Consider the following 15161-nt stretch of genomic DNA (forward strand, 5'->3'; position numbering starts at 1 on the left):
GCATGATGGGCGTGTCTGCAGGTCGTCGTTCTCCTTTTGCGGGTTCCACCCCTTGAGTCCGACCCAAGATTTCTTGGGGTAGCCTCGCCTCGAATGGTTCCAGCTCATCCACACCCGCACCGGATTTTCACCCCAAGAAAGCACTCTAACCTCGACGTGGCCAGAATGAAGGTTCTCGAACTATAGGTCCCGCCCACCCCGGGCAGTATAAAAGTTCTCGAGTACAGGTCTGGCGAACAGAGCAAAAAGAACCCCAAAGGCAGCGTCTGCTGCAGGTAAGGCTTGTAGGCTCTGTCCACCTACAGGACAGAGCTTCGCGGTTCTCTGTGGGTCTGGACCGGTAGCCAGAACTCCAGAGGACCTAGGACTCTTCGTGGACATACCTTGTTGGACTTCTTGCCAGATTCCCCACCCAGTTAGCCCCACTCAGAAGGCTGTGGTATGTGTGTAGCCCTGGGGAGTCTCCACCTAATCCCGTGCCTCCTGAAAGGACACCCTGGCCTGAGACCTGCCCTAGTTACTCTCCTATATCAATTCCACTCCCCTCAAAATAGTCCAAGCTTAGCTAGCTGTCCCTTCTAGCCCTCGCAGAGACCTGCCTCCGCAGACAAAATCTACAGGATTCCTTCAAAGCGACTCTTTACTCCACAGATACCCCTTTGATGTGAGTCATGGTAGCGCCTATGAAGGGCCAAGTGTGTGTGGTAACTGGTGCCTCCAGGGGTATTGGCCGTGGCATTGCCCTACAGCTATGCAAAGCAGGTGCCACAGTGTACATCACTGGCCGCAATCTGGACACCCTTAGAGCTACTGCCCAGGAGGTGAGTGAACACCTGAATTCATCTTTCTGATTACTACTTATCACTTGCTTGACCATGATACCCCCACAACAAATCATTAATATTTACAGAGAACAAAGTGTAGGGTTGAATTTTTTTTGCAAGGGAGTTTAATGAAAAAAAAAGTCTTTCTGTTTGAGAGTTCCAGGTTTTGCAAAGAAAAAACTTTGGACCAGTGACTTCCTTTGATTTAGGCAAAACTTGCTGAACTGTGTTTACTTCTTTTTTTTTTTTTTTTTTCCAGGAACTCACTGTGTAGACCCATGCTGGCCTTGAACTCACATAGATCACTTGCCTCTGTCTCCTGAATTCTGGGATTAAAGGTCAGTGCCACCACATCCCGATAAGAGTTTACTTCTTCACTGGATTCCAATAAAAACAATACTCAAGTACCCAAATGATAAAATGCAATTTCCGCTCTTACAAAATAAGTCTAACAGGAAGTCAGATATAGAAATCACTCACTGCGATGTATATGTGCACAGAATGCTTGCCCTAGGAGCATTGGAGGGGCATCTAGATGATAAAGATAATTATGTCTTTAGACAGGCTGACCTGAAACTTGCTATGTAGACCAGGGTGTCCTCAAACTCACAGAGATCTCTTGGGTGCTGGGATTAAAGGTGTGTACCACCACAAGTAGCTTAAGAGAAATAGTTCTTGAGGGTTTTTGTTTTTAATGTGTATTGGTATTTACCCTGGAGTTGCAGAGTATTTCCTAAGGCCTTATTTTGCCTGTATGTATGTCTGTGTGAGGGTGCCAGATCCCCCTGGAACTGGAGTTATGAGTAGTTGTGAGCAGCCATGTGGGTGCTGAGAATTGAAGCAAGTCTTCTGGGAGAGCAGTCAGTGCTCTTAACCACTGAGCCATCTCTACAGCCCCTAGAAGATTGTTTTAAGTGCATGTGTTTTAAAGAGCTAATACTGAAATGATAGGGTAGGACCCTGAACTTGCCTCTGGAGAAAGGGTGCTCTTCTTCCTCTGAAGTTGGTGAGGAGTACACTTTTGGGAAGCTAGGCAGAATAGGAAATGGCAATAGTTTATGCCTGATAGCTTTGATATTCCAGTTACCAAGCCAGAGCATTGGTTGAGTAAGAATTCTGAGGGAGTGGTAGAAAGGGAAGTATGAGAGTTGGAAAGAAAAAAGAGGATAGTCACTTGTTTCTAGGAGTGGCTGCCATGCCTTGTCTCTTACCCTGGAGTTGCAGAGTATTTACTAAGGCCTTGTATATGACAGGCCTCAGTAAATGCTGGTTTTAATCCTTAAGATCCATCCACCTTGCTTGATCTTTTGCGGGAGGGCCTACTGTGGTGAAATTTCTAAAACAGACACCAGAGGGAGCCATTGCATGCCATGTTTTCCCAGCTGAGTCCTGTCTTCTCAGTTCCTAAACTCACTTTAGTTAAGAAAATGGCACTACTGTGAACTCATACTCCCTGTCCCTCTCCAGGCACAGTCCCTCGGGGGCCGGTGTGTGCCAGTGGTGTGTGATTCAAGCCAGGAGAGTGAAGTGAAAAGCCTATTTGAGCGAGTTGATCGGGAACAGCAGGGACGGCTAGATGTGCTGGTCAATAATGCCTTTGCTGGTGTCCAGGTAACCTTTGAACTGGATCCACCTGGACATTCCACACTCACCCAAACCCCATCCTTGAGTCTTTATCTCCATCTGTTGTCCCGTCATCCAACCCTTTGTACCATCCTGCCTTCGGATTACCCAGTCACCTTCCCTATGTCTTCTAGGCAATCCTGAACACCATCAATCAGTCATTCTGGGAAATACCTGCCTCCATTTGGGATGATATAAACAATGTTGGACTCAGGTATGTGCTTCACTGCTGGAGCCTAGGTTCCTCTCATTTAGGCCGCCCCAGGCCCAGTGCCTTTTAAAAAGGACTTCTTTACCCTCTGGCTTCCCCATCTCCTTCATCTCTTTTTATTCCATTTGTCCTATTTATTTCTGGAGAAGTTTCATGCCTGTGGGCTTGCATCTAAGAATGTCAACTTTTTCTGGGGGAGGGAAAGAGGGGGGAGGCAGTGTGTGCGCCCACCATGGTGTATGCAGAGATCAGTGACAACTCCAGAGAGTCAGTTCTCTCTCTGCATCTTTCTCTGGGTTCCAGGGCTTGACCAGCTTGCATAGGAAGCATCTTTTACCTATGAGTTATCTTAGCCAGTGTGGGTATTATCATCCAGGCAAGCCTGGCCCCACTCTTGGGGACCTGGCAGAGGAGTCACCCCTGCATGCATGGCAGGCAGTACCCTGGCTCTGTACACAGGTGCAAAGGTCCCTTTAAGAAACAAGCTCTGCCTGGTCTCACTCTCTCTGATGTTTCTCTGAGGAGGCAGGTCTTTCTCTGCTTCTCTTTCTCTCCCACCTCTCTCCCTTCCCTTCCCACAATAAAGCTTCCCAAGTAACCTGTCATCTGCCTGTCATATTTGTCCAGTCATGGGATCTGCCAAGATTCCCCTCAAGTTGCATAACACTGGGAATGTCAACTTTTGCTTTGTCTCAGTTTGTCTGTCTGTCTTTTTTTTCCTTTCCTTCTTTCTTTTTTCATGCTTTTCCTTCCTTCCCTCCCTCCCCCACTTTCTCCCTCCCTCTTTCTCTCTCTTTCTTTCTCTGTGTATCCCTGGTTGTCCGAGAACTCAGACTGTCCTCAAACTCAGAGATTCACCTGCCTTTACCTCCTGAGTGCTGGGATTAAAGGCGTGCACCACCACTGACCAACTCAGTTTCTTCCAACAAGATCTCAGCCTTGTTCCAACTCTGTCTTTGCTTATCCAAATACAAGTGCTGGAAGGAAGTATTCTCTCAATATTGCACGCAGCCCATAGGCTATGGTTTTAAAAATGGTTAGAAGGATGGACTAATTAATGCAGTATTGTTTGATGTTGGGCCATAGGTGCCGAAGTCCAGAGAGAAGCTCACCAAGATACTAAGCCTTCATTTTCCAGAGGAGCTGAGGGGTACAACCTTGGAAAAGACTGACATGCCCCTAGCTCACCTGTTACTTTATTCAAACATATGCAAGGTTAATTGGAGCTGGGAGAGGTTCCAGCTACCAAAGCCATCTTGCTCTTACTGCCCTGAGAGCAGACAACCCACACAAATCTCAGGCCCTTTTGACTGTGGCAGCCATAATCAAACATAAAATTCTGGGTCTGCCAGGAACATCTTAGGACAAATGTTGATGCAGCTGCAAGCTCTCATGTAGCAGCAAGTGCAGACTCTTCTGAGAACCACTCCTCGAGTGTTAAACAGTCTCAGGACAATTTCTCAGAACCAGGTGGTGGTGGCATACGCCTTTAGTCCCAGCATTTGGGAGGCAGAGGCAGGAGGATCTCTGTGAGTTTGAGGCCAGCCTGGTCTACAGAGTGAGTACCAGGACAGCCTCCAAAGCTACAGAGAAACCCTGTCTGGGGAAAAAAAAAAATTCTCGGCCTCTACTCATTAATTCAAACATAGCAGAGGCTTTGCTGAAACATTTTCTCTCAGAGCCAGACACAAAGGCTTTGTTAGCCTTTGTGAAGTAGGACATAAGGGTTTTACTTACATATTACTAAATGTACAATGTATGTGCTCATGTCAGGTCTTGTCTCTTCATCGTCATATGTACATTATACTTGGTTCTCACTCACTCTTATCTCACTGCCTTCTCCATTCCTCAACCTTTTCCACTAATTCTCTCTTCCCCAGTTAGTCCTATTGTTTTCTGTTACCCTCTCTATTTCCCACCTCCCTTAGACTGCTTCTTCCCTCTTAACACTTCTGCCTACAAATAAACATGCACACTTATATAACACACACACACACACACACACACACACACACACACACACACACGTAATTTTAAACCTAGGATCCAAATATGTTGTACCCATGGTATTTGTCTGAGTCTCGCTTGTTTAACATAATGGTTTCCAGTGCCTGATGTGGTGCATGACTTTAATCCCAGGACTCGGGAGACAGAGGCAAGTGGATCTCTGAGTTTGAGGCCAGCCTGGTCTACCTGTGAGTATCAGGACATTCAGGGCTATGTAGAGAGACCCTGTCTCAAAAATAATAACAATAGTTATGCTTTCTAGTTATACATTTTCCTGCAAATGTCATGGTTTCATTTTTCTTGACAGCTGAACAAAATTCCATTTTGTTTATGTACCACATTTTTTATCCCCTCAGTTGATGGACATCTATGTTGGTTACATGTCCAAACTGTTGTGAATAGGTCAGCTGTAGAAATGCAAATATCTCTGTGGTTTGTTGGCTTGGAGTCCTACCCAAGTATAGGATAACTGGGTTGTTTTCTGTTTTCTGTTATTGAAAAATCCTCATACTGACTTCTGTAGTAGCAGCGCACATATTTACTTTCTTACCAGAGAGTATAAGGGTTTCTCTTCCCCCACATCATCACCAGTACTTATGAATTATTTTCCTGATGATAGCCACTCTTGGCTAGAATGAGATGGAATGTCAAAGTAATTTTAATTTATGTTCCTCCATTGGCTATGGTTATTGAACATTTTTCAGGTATTTATTTAGCCATTTGAATTTCTTGAGAACTTTCTATTCAGGTCATTTGCTCATTTATTGACTGGCTGATTTGGTTTGTGTGTGTGTGTTGGTTGTTGTTGTTTTTTAAAAGGGTCTCATCTAGCCCAGGCTGGCATCAAACTCATTGTGTTGCCAAGGATGTCCTTGAATTCCCTATTCTGCTGTCTTCACCTCCAGCGTGCTGAGATTATAGGTTTGTCCCATTAACCCTGCTGACCAGATATATGGCTTAATTTGCCCCTGAACTATTTTGTTAACAGTACAGGTGCCCATTCCATTATGTTTGTCATGTGTAGGTGGCCCTTTCTCATCTGCCATTAATTGTATAAGTTTTCTCCTTGGACTGGCCTATGCCTAGTTCCCCAGGTCTTCAACTGCTGCTATGCAGCCTCCTGTGCTGACAACAGCTGCTGAGGGCTCAGGAAGCAGTGACCCAGCCTTCACACAATTCATCCCTTCTCCTTCTCTGCCCCCCTTCTAGAGGCCACTACTTGTGCTCTGTGTATGGAGCACGGCTGATGGTACCAGCTGGCAAAGGGCTCATCGTGGTTGTCTCCTCTGCTGGGGGGCTGCAGCATATGTTCAATGTCCCTTATGGTGTGGGCAAAGCTGCGGTAAGGACCAGGGCACAGGACCTGGGGAGGTATACAGTGGTGTTGGTAGTCACTATTCCTAGTTGTCAGATAGTAAGACTCGTGACCTTCACCTCTCTCTGCTCTACCCTCTGACAGTCCCTTTGCCTGGACCTCCCTCTATCTGCCAGAGTAGGTATCAGCTGTGGGAAGGTGGGCACCAGAAATATCAGGGATCTCGAGAAGGATGGAGGCCTGGGATAGCCTCTTGGACTCAGAGAGCAGAAGAGGAAGGTGAGCTGGGCAGGTGTCCAGGTTCTCATTCTACCTTCTGTCCTTCCAGTGTGACAGACTGGCTGCTGACTGTGCCCATGAGCTACGGCGTCATGGAGTCAGCTACGTATCTCTGTGGCCAGGGATGGTGCAAACGGAAATGGTGAAGGAATTTATGGCAAAAGAGGATCAACCTGAGGACCCTGTGTTTAAGAAGGTTGGCAAAGGAAGGGCAGGGCAAGTAGAGAACCAAAGGCAGTCTCTGCAGACAGTAGCAGTTGTAAGCACTCCCCATGGTTGCAGTCCGCCTGAAATCCCAGCACTCAGGAGGCAAAGGCAAGGGCATCTGTGTGACTGCAAGGCTAACCTGACTGAGTTCTGGGCCATCCAGGGCCATATAGTGAGACTCTGGCTAAAAAGACAACTCATCAGGTGCTTACTAGGGCAGACACAGGCTGAGCGTATACACACATTTGAATCTTGTAAAGCAGTTAATAACTCCATTTTATAGATAGTGAAACAGAAACCCAGAGAAGTTAAGAAACTGAGCCTGGCTGGAAGTGTAGCTAGACGGTAAAGCATTTACTTAGGTGTTGCTGGCATCAGCTCAGCCCCTAGCAATGAAAAATGAAAGGAAGGAAGGAAAGGAACGCGTTCCACGGTACATGTCACAACAAGAAAGGCTGTCTGACACCAAAGCTCACGTCTTGGCCTTGCCGTGGCCTACCCTAGAAGATCCAGGCACTGTTTGGAACCATCTGATCCTTCCATTTAGGTGAGGCAGCTGGCTCTGGGGCAGGGGTAGGGCTCACAGGAACATGGGAAGGTAGCTCTGGTGTCTTCTAAGACATGGGCCTGTGAGTCCTGCTGAGATGTATGGCCCTCTGGGCAGAAGGTGAGAGTAGGGATGCCACAGGCAGTGCTCTTGGAAACTCACTCCTAACTTTTCAACCCAGTTTGTTTGTTTGTTTGTTTGTTTGTTTAGGTCAAATCAAATTTCTCAAAGGCAGAAAGCCCAGAGATGAGTGGCAAGTGTGTGGTGGCCTTGGCAACAGGTGAAGACACTGGGTTACAAAGGGTATCTTTTGGGCACTGACAGCCAGTTCCTAATTTTGGTTTGGGAGATGATTGGACATTCTTGTCATTTCTGCCTTTTGGAGGCTCAAAGGGTCAGAATTCCTGGTTTGAGGTTTGTGAGGCTTCTGAGCTGGCGGCAGGGAAGTGGCCAAGAACCTTTGTATGAACACAGAGCCGCTACTCGGGGCGCAATGCATGCCTCAGTGGTGCCCTGTCCCAATCAGCCAAACTGTCACTCCACGCCACTTCCAGTGCCTGCCATCTCTAAGCATATGTGTGCCCACAGACCCCAAGATCCTGAACCTGAGTGGGAAGGTGCTGCCATCCTGTGACCTTGCTCAGCGCTATGGCCTTCAGGATGTAGACGGTAAGTACTCACCCTGGGCCGGCTTTACCTGTTGACTCCATCCGCTACCCCTAAACCTCAAGTTTTCAACAAGAGTTGGAATGTCTGAGGAGCAGGAAATAAGGGTCTAATTGTCCTTCTGTTGTCCCCAGGCCGCCCTGTCCAGGACTACTTTTCTTTGGGCTATGTTCTTTCACATGTCTCCAACCTGGGATGGCTGACCTCCTTCCTGCCTGGCTTCCTCCGTGTGCCCAAATGGGTTATCACCCTCTACACCAGCAAATTCTGACCTCCTGGCCTGATAGATCTCAGCCCTTCTGGGTTCTCTTCTCATTGAGGCTCAGGTGGCTGGGCTGCCTCAGTGGAACAAAGCAGCTTCTCACATACCCATGTCCTCCTATGAAGAGAAGGTGGCTTCTGGGTGCCTGGTCGGTTCTTTATGCCTTGGTTTTCCCTGTTCCTGCAGCTTAATATTTTGCTTCAATATTGAAAAGTGCTTATAAATAGAAGCTGATAAAATTAAAATTAAGTGGTAAATATTTGAGAGAAAGATTCAAAGATGTAAAAATGTATAGGTTCTCAGGCTGAGATGACTCAGTGCACACAGCTCTTGCTGAGTAAGCCTGAAGACCTGGGTTCAAATCCCAGAAACTGTGTAAAAGTGTGATGGGAGATGTCATTCTGTATATGTTTCTCATACTGGTTAATAATAAAGTACTGTTGGCCAATAGGAAAGAAAAATAGGAGGGACTAAGAGACAAGGAGGAAATAGAAAGTAGAAAGAAGGAGTCAAGATGGAGAGTCTAAAGAAAACAGTATGCCGCTGGCTCCCCGGTAAGAAAAAAACATAGATCAACAAAAATGGGTTAATACTTAAGACAGAGCTAGCCGATAAAAAACAAGTAACCGGGCCAACAGTGTTGTATCAAATACAGAGTCTCTGTGTATTATTTGGTGGCGGGTGGAAAAAACCATATTCTTACAAAAGTGAATGCAGTGTCAGTATGCCTGTGTGGATTAGGGGACACAGGTGGAAGAAACCCTGGACACTCTCCAGCCAGCCAGCCAGGTGTTCACAATGATGAATAGCTACAGACCCTGTCTAAACAAGGTAGAAGGTGAGCGCCAACACCCAGCATTGACCATCACAGGGGTGTGTGCCTGAATTCACATGCACATGGAAATACATACCAGGTCCTCTCATGCATAAATTTTTAAAAATTAAAAACTTTAGCCATGTGTGGTGGTGTATGCCTTTAATCCCAGCACTGGGGAAGTGGAAATCGGAGGGTCTCTGTGAGTTCTGGGCAGCCTGGTCTACAGAATGAGTTCCAGGACAGCCAAGGCTCCACAGTCAGACCCTGTCTATACATACATACATACATACATACATACATACATACATACATATTTAAAAGTGAGGCCAGGCATGGTATGTGGCACTTTTAATCCCAGCACTCAAGAGGCAGAGATGGGTGAATCTGTAAATTTGAGGCCAGCCTGGTCTACACAGATAGTCTAGGCCAATCCAGTATACAGTGAGCTCCTGTCTCTAAAAATAAAATAAAAAATCAAGTTTATAGGTTCTAAAAGGGTTTCGGTCCCTATCAGGCTCTTTCCTTCAGAACTGTCCCTACCTTTCCTCGTGTGACCCATTTCTCATACTAGGGTTAGGGTCTCCCCCCCAACTCAGTCTCTTTCACCATGTGTCCATCAATACTTGCTGCTCTCTCCACTGGGCTGTCTCTGCCCAGGACAGGCAGACAGCCCAGTGGAACTGTGAGAAAAGCAGCCGGCAGTGCTGGCACACTCACCCTTCTTCTTGGGACCTGAATGAGTTGCCTCCTACAGAACTGATTGCCTGACAATTCAGGGCCACCTCCCAGAGCAAAGGGTGGTTCTCCAAGAGTGACAGGTGTCAGTGGCGAAAAGCATACTGGAGAAGGTAGCAGGACCCAAAATAGAAGAGCACCCATAGGATGTGAGTAAACACTAATACTGTCAGCTCCAAGAAGACTGTCATGATCAGGCTTGCAACAGAGGAAGCTCACAGGAGCTAAGGTGTGGGCAGAGGGAGAATAGGTAAGCATAAAATGCTGGCCCAGTATCATCTCTCCAGGAAGAGGATGATACACAGGTGTGGGCTGAAAGAAGTTACAGGAGGCAGTGTCTACAGATGGGACTTGAGTCAGAACAAGACTGCCACTGTGTATGCTCCTAGCACGGAGACAATATGCCAGCAGCAGGCATACAGAAATACTTTTTTGAGAAGCCAGCTTGCCTGAGGTTAACCTTGGCAGGACACCAAGGGGCTAGGTGAGATTCAGCCTACTTGCACTGAAGATGGACGATGGAGTCCAAGGAGGGATGGGATTGCCATTGTTAGAGTCAGAATTCAAAGGCTTTTGAAGAGCTTACAGTGGGAGTCTCCAGTCCCCATCCCATAAGTGCCCCGTACCCAGTCCAGGTCTGGCTTTGTATCCCACCTTTCTAAGCTAGGTACCAGCCCTGAGTCCAGGCCCCCCACCCCTCCTTTCCTTCTGGGTATTTAGGCTGTCACCAGAAATACCCCTGCCCTACCAGTAGGAGGTGGAAGAGAATGAATGAAGACTTAGAGAAAAGAGCAATGGGTGTGTGTGTGTTGGGGGGGTCCTATGACAACCTAAAGATCTACCAGACTTGATCTCCTCACCAGCCAGCTCACATCATGGATGTGTGTCACACCTAAAGTGACCTCCCTTTTTCTACAGCAAATGTCCATAAATTAGGGGAATCAAAAATCAGCAATGCAGTCCTCGAGACCGTACAACCATTAAGAGCAGTTACTGCTCTTGCAGAGAACCTGGGTTCAGACCCAGTACACACATGGTGGCTCACAGCCATCTGAAACTCCAATTCTAGGGGATCTGGTGCCTTCTTCCAACCTCACCAGGCACCAGGTATTCAAGTGGCACATAAATATATTCAGGCAAAACATTCATACATCCACATAAAAATACATCTTTAAAAATAACAAGGGGTACTGTAGGGCCTTGGTGCCAGCCATGGATGCAAGCTCTAACCAACTGCCCCATCCTAATGGCTGAACTAAAAATTTGAGAGTTCAAAGGTTTTTATTTGTAATATTTTTCTTTCAAGAAATTTTGAAGGGGATGGTATATACCATTGTGTTTGAATACATATGTTATACGTGAGCATGTGGAAGCCAGAGGAAATCCTTAGGTGTTACTCAGAAGCCATCCACCTTGTTCCTTGAGATGGGGTCTCCCACTAAGATTTGGGGCTCACCTATTCAGCAAGGCTGTTAGCTAGCTCTAAAGACACTCCCTGCCTCATCTCTGAAGCACAGAAGTTGTGAGTACAGCCACTCCCGGCTCTTTACTTGGGTGCTACAGATTGAATTCAGGTAGCAAGCACATTATTGATTAAGCCTTTATTTGAGCATGAGAGTCCAGTTTGGGTAACATGTCATTGTCACCCAGTTTCCATCAACTGCGGAAGACCCCCTGTGGGCCCATGAGTAAGAATGGAGCTCCCTGGTAGCCAAGGGCAGGGATGAGGTAATGTGAGTAGCAGCAGGATAAAGACAGTAGTCATGAAAGCCCCACAGGAGCCTGAGCCCAATTCAGGCAAGGTGGCTGAGTCCAAAAGTGATTTTTTTCCCTTGTTTATTCTGGATCCTACCAATCCTAGACACTCAAGACCTTAACACCACCTCTGAGGTACCACATAGGCTATGTGGTCCTTTCAAAGGAAGGGCTCTCAGGTCCTTGAGACATGCTCTGCTTAAAAGAGATACACCCGTCTAGCTGTTAGATCTTTGTAGTAGGTGGCCTATGGAGAGGACACAGCCTGTTATCACGCACAGACTGGAACACAAAGCAAGTTTCCAAGCAGCACTGAGTTTTCCCAAGAAGGCACTTCAAGGGTGGCTGGGACCACCCCAGGGACACAGCCTTCAGATGCTGGACACTATGCTAGACTTTGGCTAAGTGTCTTAGTTCAGGTATTTGAACAGCGTACTGTTTTATCAACCTGACAAAAACTGAAAGGACTGTCATCTGAAAAGAGGGAACCTTAACCGAGGTATTGTCTCTCCATCAGTTTGGCTTCTGAGTGTGTTTGAGGGCCATTTTCTTGATTAGTGTTTGATGTGGGAAGACTGGACCACTGTAGATGGTACCGCTCCTGGGAAAGTTGTGCTGTGTTGTACAATAAGCAAGCGGAGCAAGTCATAAAAAGCAAACAGTAAATCCCAGTACTCAGGAGGCAGAAGCAGGTGAATCTCTGTGGGTTCAAGGCCAGCCTGGTCTACAGAGTGAGTTCCAGGACAGCCAGAGATACACAGAGAAACCCTGTCTCTAGGGAGGGAAAAAGCAGTAATCAGACTTCTTCCTCTCTAATCTCCACTTCAGTTCCTGCCTCCAAATTCCTGCCTCAGCTTCCCTGGACGATGGACTGTGCCATGGAAATGTATGCTCAAATAAACCCTTTCCTCCTCATGTTGCTTTTAGCCATGGTGTTTATCACAGCAACAGAAAGCAAACCAGGAGAGACAGAATTCCGTTGGGCCAAGAGGTCTGCAATTCTCAGTGGGCTGTCGTTGTCTACTGCCCTCACTCCGTGCACCCAGGGAACTCAGCAAGGACCAGGCATGGGAGATGAACAAGTTCCCCCAGCCAGGGTTTAGCTACATGCTCAGCTTTGAGCTGGTCTGCTGGCACTAAAATGTCAGGAGTGGAGAGGAACTGGAAGTCACCTCCACTTAACTTGACAATGGAGAATCAGGTCTTTCCTTGGACCTGAAAAGAATGTTGGAAAAGAGGCAGAGGAAAGAAATGGGGCAATTTCATGAAATCTCTATCTACAAGTGAGAAGGTCTTGACATTCCTCCTCATGGAGAGGTAGTTCCAGAAGAAACAAGCGGAAACAGACATGGCCTGAGCATCCCTCAAGGAACTTATGCACGAGGGCAGGATTTTACCATTATGTTAGCACAAAGAATAGCCATGGTTTGGTAGACAGGCACTTGCAGTGACGACCTAAATCTCACTCCATCTTTTCACCTGCCCTGTGAAGCAAGTACTGCTTTGCAGTAAAGGAAGCCACGGCTTAGAAAAGTTGGGTAACTTGGCCAAGATTGCAGTTCTTCACCACAGAAGAGTCCAGATTCATCCAAATATATGTAATCCCAGATGACTGATCATTCCCTTGCATTGGACTACTCTGCCGTTTAAACCTCCTGCTTGGTTTGGGCTCTGGAGAACTTTTTTCTTTTCTGCAGAGGGTGTGTTGAGGTTGGTAGAACACTGAGCTTCCAGACCAAATTCAGTCTTGGCTTTCTAAATCCCACCACACTTCCTTTCTCCAGACTTTTGCTTGAGCAAGTCTGGTCCATGCAATAGCACTCACGCCCCCTCCCCCCAGATCCCAAACTCATTTCTGCCTGCCAAAATTCATCCCACAAAGTCCATCTCAGCCTTCTAGAAACTTCTGTCTCTGACCTTGCTTGTGCCCCCTTCTGGGGAACTTTTTTCTATGGCATTCACTTGGGTCTTGACCAGTACGAGGGACATGGATACCCATTTTCTAGGTGAGATTGAGAAATACTTTCCCAAGTCAGCACTGAGTTTTAGGGCTCTTGTTCCAATTTCCCTGGCAGCCATCTTCCCCACACACAGAGTATAGGTCCCGAAACACAGAACTGAATAATGCCAAGCCACCCAGAGTATGGCTAAATTTACAGGTCCAGAGAAACCCACTGAAAAGAGGCCCTCCTTCCCTCCCCAAGGGGCAGGTGAATTGGCTTCCGTTCCCAGGTACTAGCCCTCTCTAGTCGTCTCTAGAATCCATCAATCCTTCTTGCTGCTCAGAGACCCAGGGATTGGAAAACTGCTTCCCAGTGAATAGGGTATCTGCTGTGGGAGCCACTGAGTGCCTCTTGGGCAGTCTCCACTGTCACTGAGCCAAAGCTCAGGCCTGAGTCATTGAGCACAGGGGAAACACAGCAATGCAGCCTTGCTCCTGTCAGCAACTCCGAGCGAGCAAGCGAGCGAGCGTTCCTCTTACTGGGAGTTCTGAGGTTTTGCGCCACTCCCTGTTTGCTCCCTCTCAGTGTTTCTGTGAGATCTAGCGTGTACCCACCCTATCTGACTCACCTGGCCCGTGTTTCTTGTCATCACTTCCGATAGACCCAGCTTCCTTCTTAATCCCTCACCAGCCCAGTGAGGTACAGCCTGTCTGCTCTAGCTGCCATGGCTCACCAAATATTCATTCATTCATTTTTCTTTTTAAGGTCTTTGGGTTTTTATTTAATTATCTTTTTTTTTAGAATTTCATACATGAATGCCATATTTACATCATTTCTACCCGTCCCTCTCCAGTTTCTCCCATGTCCCCCAACCCCTATCTTCTTTAATTATTGGTTATATATATCAGGGCTGGAGAGATAGTTCAGCTGTTAAAGGCTAGGCTCACAACCAAAACAATACATAAAATAAAAAACACCTGCTCAGCCCATGTGGCATTGTTTTTTTTTTTTTTTTTTTTTTTTTTTTTTTTGGTTTCTCGAAACAAGGTTTCGTTGCTTTGGAGCCTGTTCTGGAACTTGCTCTGCCTCTGCCTCTGCCTCTGCCTCCCGAGTTCTGGAACTAAAAACTTACACCACCAATGCCCAGATGTGTTGTTCTTATGCACATGTGCTCAGTAGGACCACTTGGGATTAGACAACCTAACAAGGGTCTCATCTCTGAAGACCAGTTCTCCCTCGGGGTGGGACCTTGTAAGACTTCCCTTATTGGTACTGGCACTTTGACTGGTGTCATCATGCAGGTCTTGTGTAGGTAACCATATTGCTAAGATTTTGTAGGTGCAGCTTCCCTGTCATGTCTAAAGGACACCGTCTCACAGCAGGTGTCCTGGTCCTCTGGCTCTTGTATCTTTCTGCTACCTCTTCCATGAGTTTTTCTGAGGCTTAGGTGTGTAAGGGTGTGCACTGTAAATGTATCAATGGTCACTTATCTTCTGTGTCTGCCCAGTTGTGGATCTCTATAGTACCCTGTCTACTGGAATGAAAAGAAGCTTTTTTGATGGGGTATGAACTACAACTTACCTGTGCTTATAAGGATAAGCATTTAGAACACTGTTAGAGACTGTGTTTGTTTAGGAAAATGGCAGTAATAAGGACCCTTGTAGGGTCTATGACCCTCCAATCAGCGGTAATTGGTTGGGTTTACGATACCAGGAGTGCATTCCCTCCTATTGAGCAGGCCCTAAGTCCAGTTAGACAGCTGATAGTTACTCCCAAGATTAAAATGCCAGCCAGGCGGTTGTGGTGCATGCCTTTGATACCAACACTTGGAAGGCAGAGACAAGTGGACCTCTGTGAGTTCGAGGCCAGCCTACAGAACAGGCTTCAAAGCTACACACAAAAAAACCTCTGTCTTGAAAAACAAAAACAAACAAACAAAAGATTAAAGTGCCATCATTGCACTATTGGGG

The 15161-nt window shown here is 46.8% G+C and overlaps 1 protein-coding gene across 2 annotated transcripts; it reads left to right on the top strand.

The window, feature by feature from the left end:
• Positions 1-18: 18 nt before the first annotated feature.
• On the top strand, positions 19-8276 carry Dhrs1 (dehydrogenase/reductase 1). Of its 2 annotated transcripts, XM_051195665.1 has the most exons (9): positions 20-275; positions 652-821; positions 2292-2435; positions 2582-2661; positions 5875-6007; positions 6309-6455; positions 7224-7293; positions 7602-7682; positions 7814-8210. In XM_051195665.1, the coding sequence occupies exons 2-9, from the start codon at positions 672-674 to the stop codon at positions 7948-7950; spliced, it is 942 nt and encodes a 313-aa protein (XP_051051622.1). In that variant the 5' UTR covers positions 20-275; positions 652-671; the 3' UTR covers positions 7951-8210. The 2 variants fall into 2 exon arrangements, with proteins under 2 accessions (XP_051051623.1, XP_051051622.1); XM_051195666.1 differs by lacking the exon at positions 6309-6455 and having other exon boundaries at positions 19-275; positions 7814-8276.
• Positions 8277-15161: the final 6885 nt, after the last annotated feature.

The sequence above is a fragment of the Phodopus roborovskii genome, unplaced genomic scaffold, assembly GCF_943737965.1.
Source record: "Phodopus roborovskii unplaced genomic scaffold, PHOROB, whole genome shotgun sequence".
NCBI classification, from domain to species: domain Eukaryota; kingdom Metazoa; phylum Chordata; class Mammalia; order Rodentia; family Cricetidae; genus Phodopus; species Phodopus roborovskii.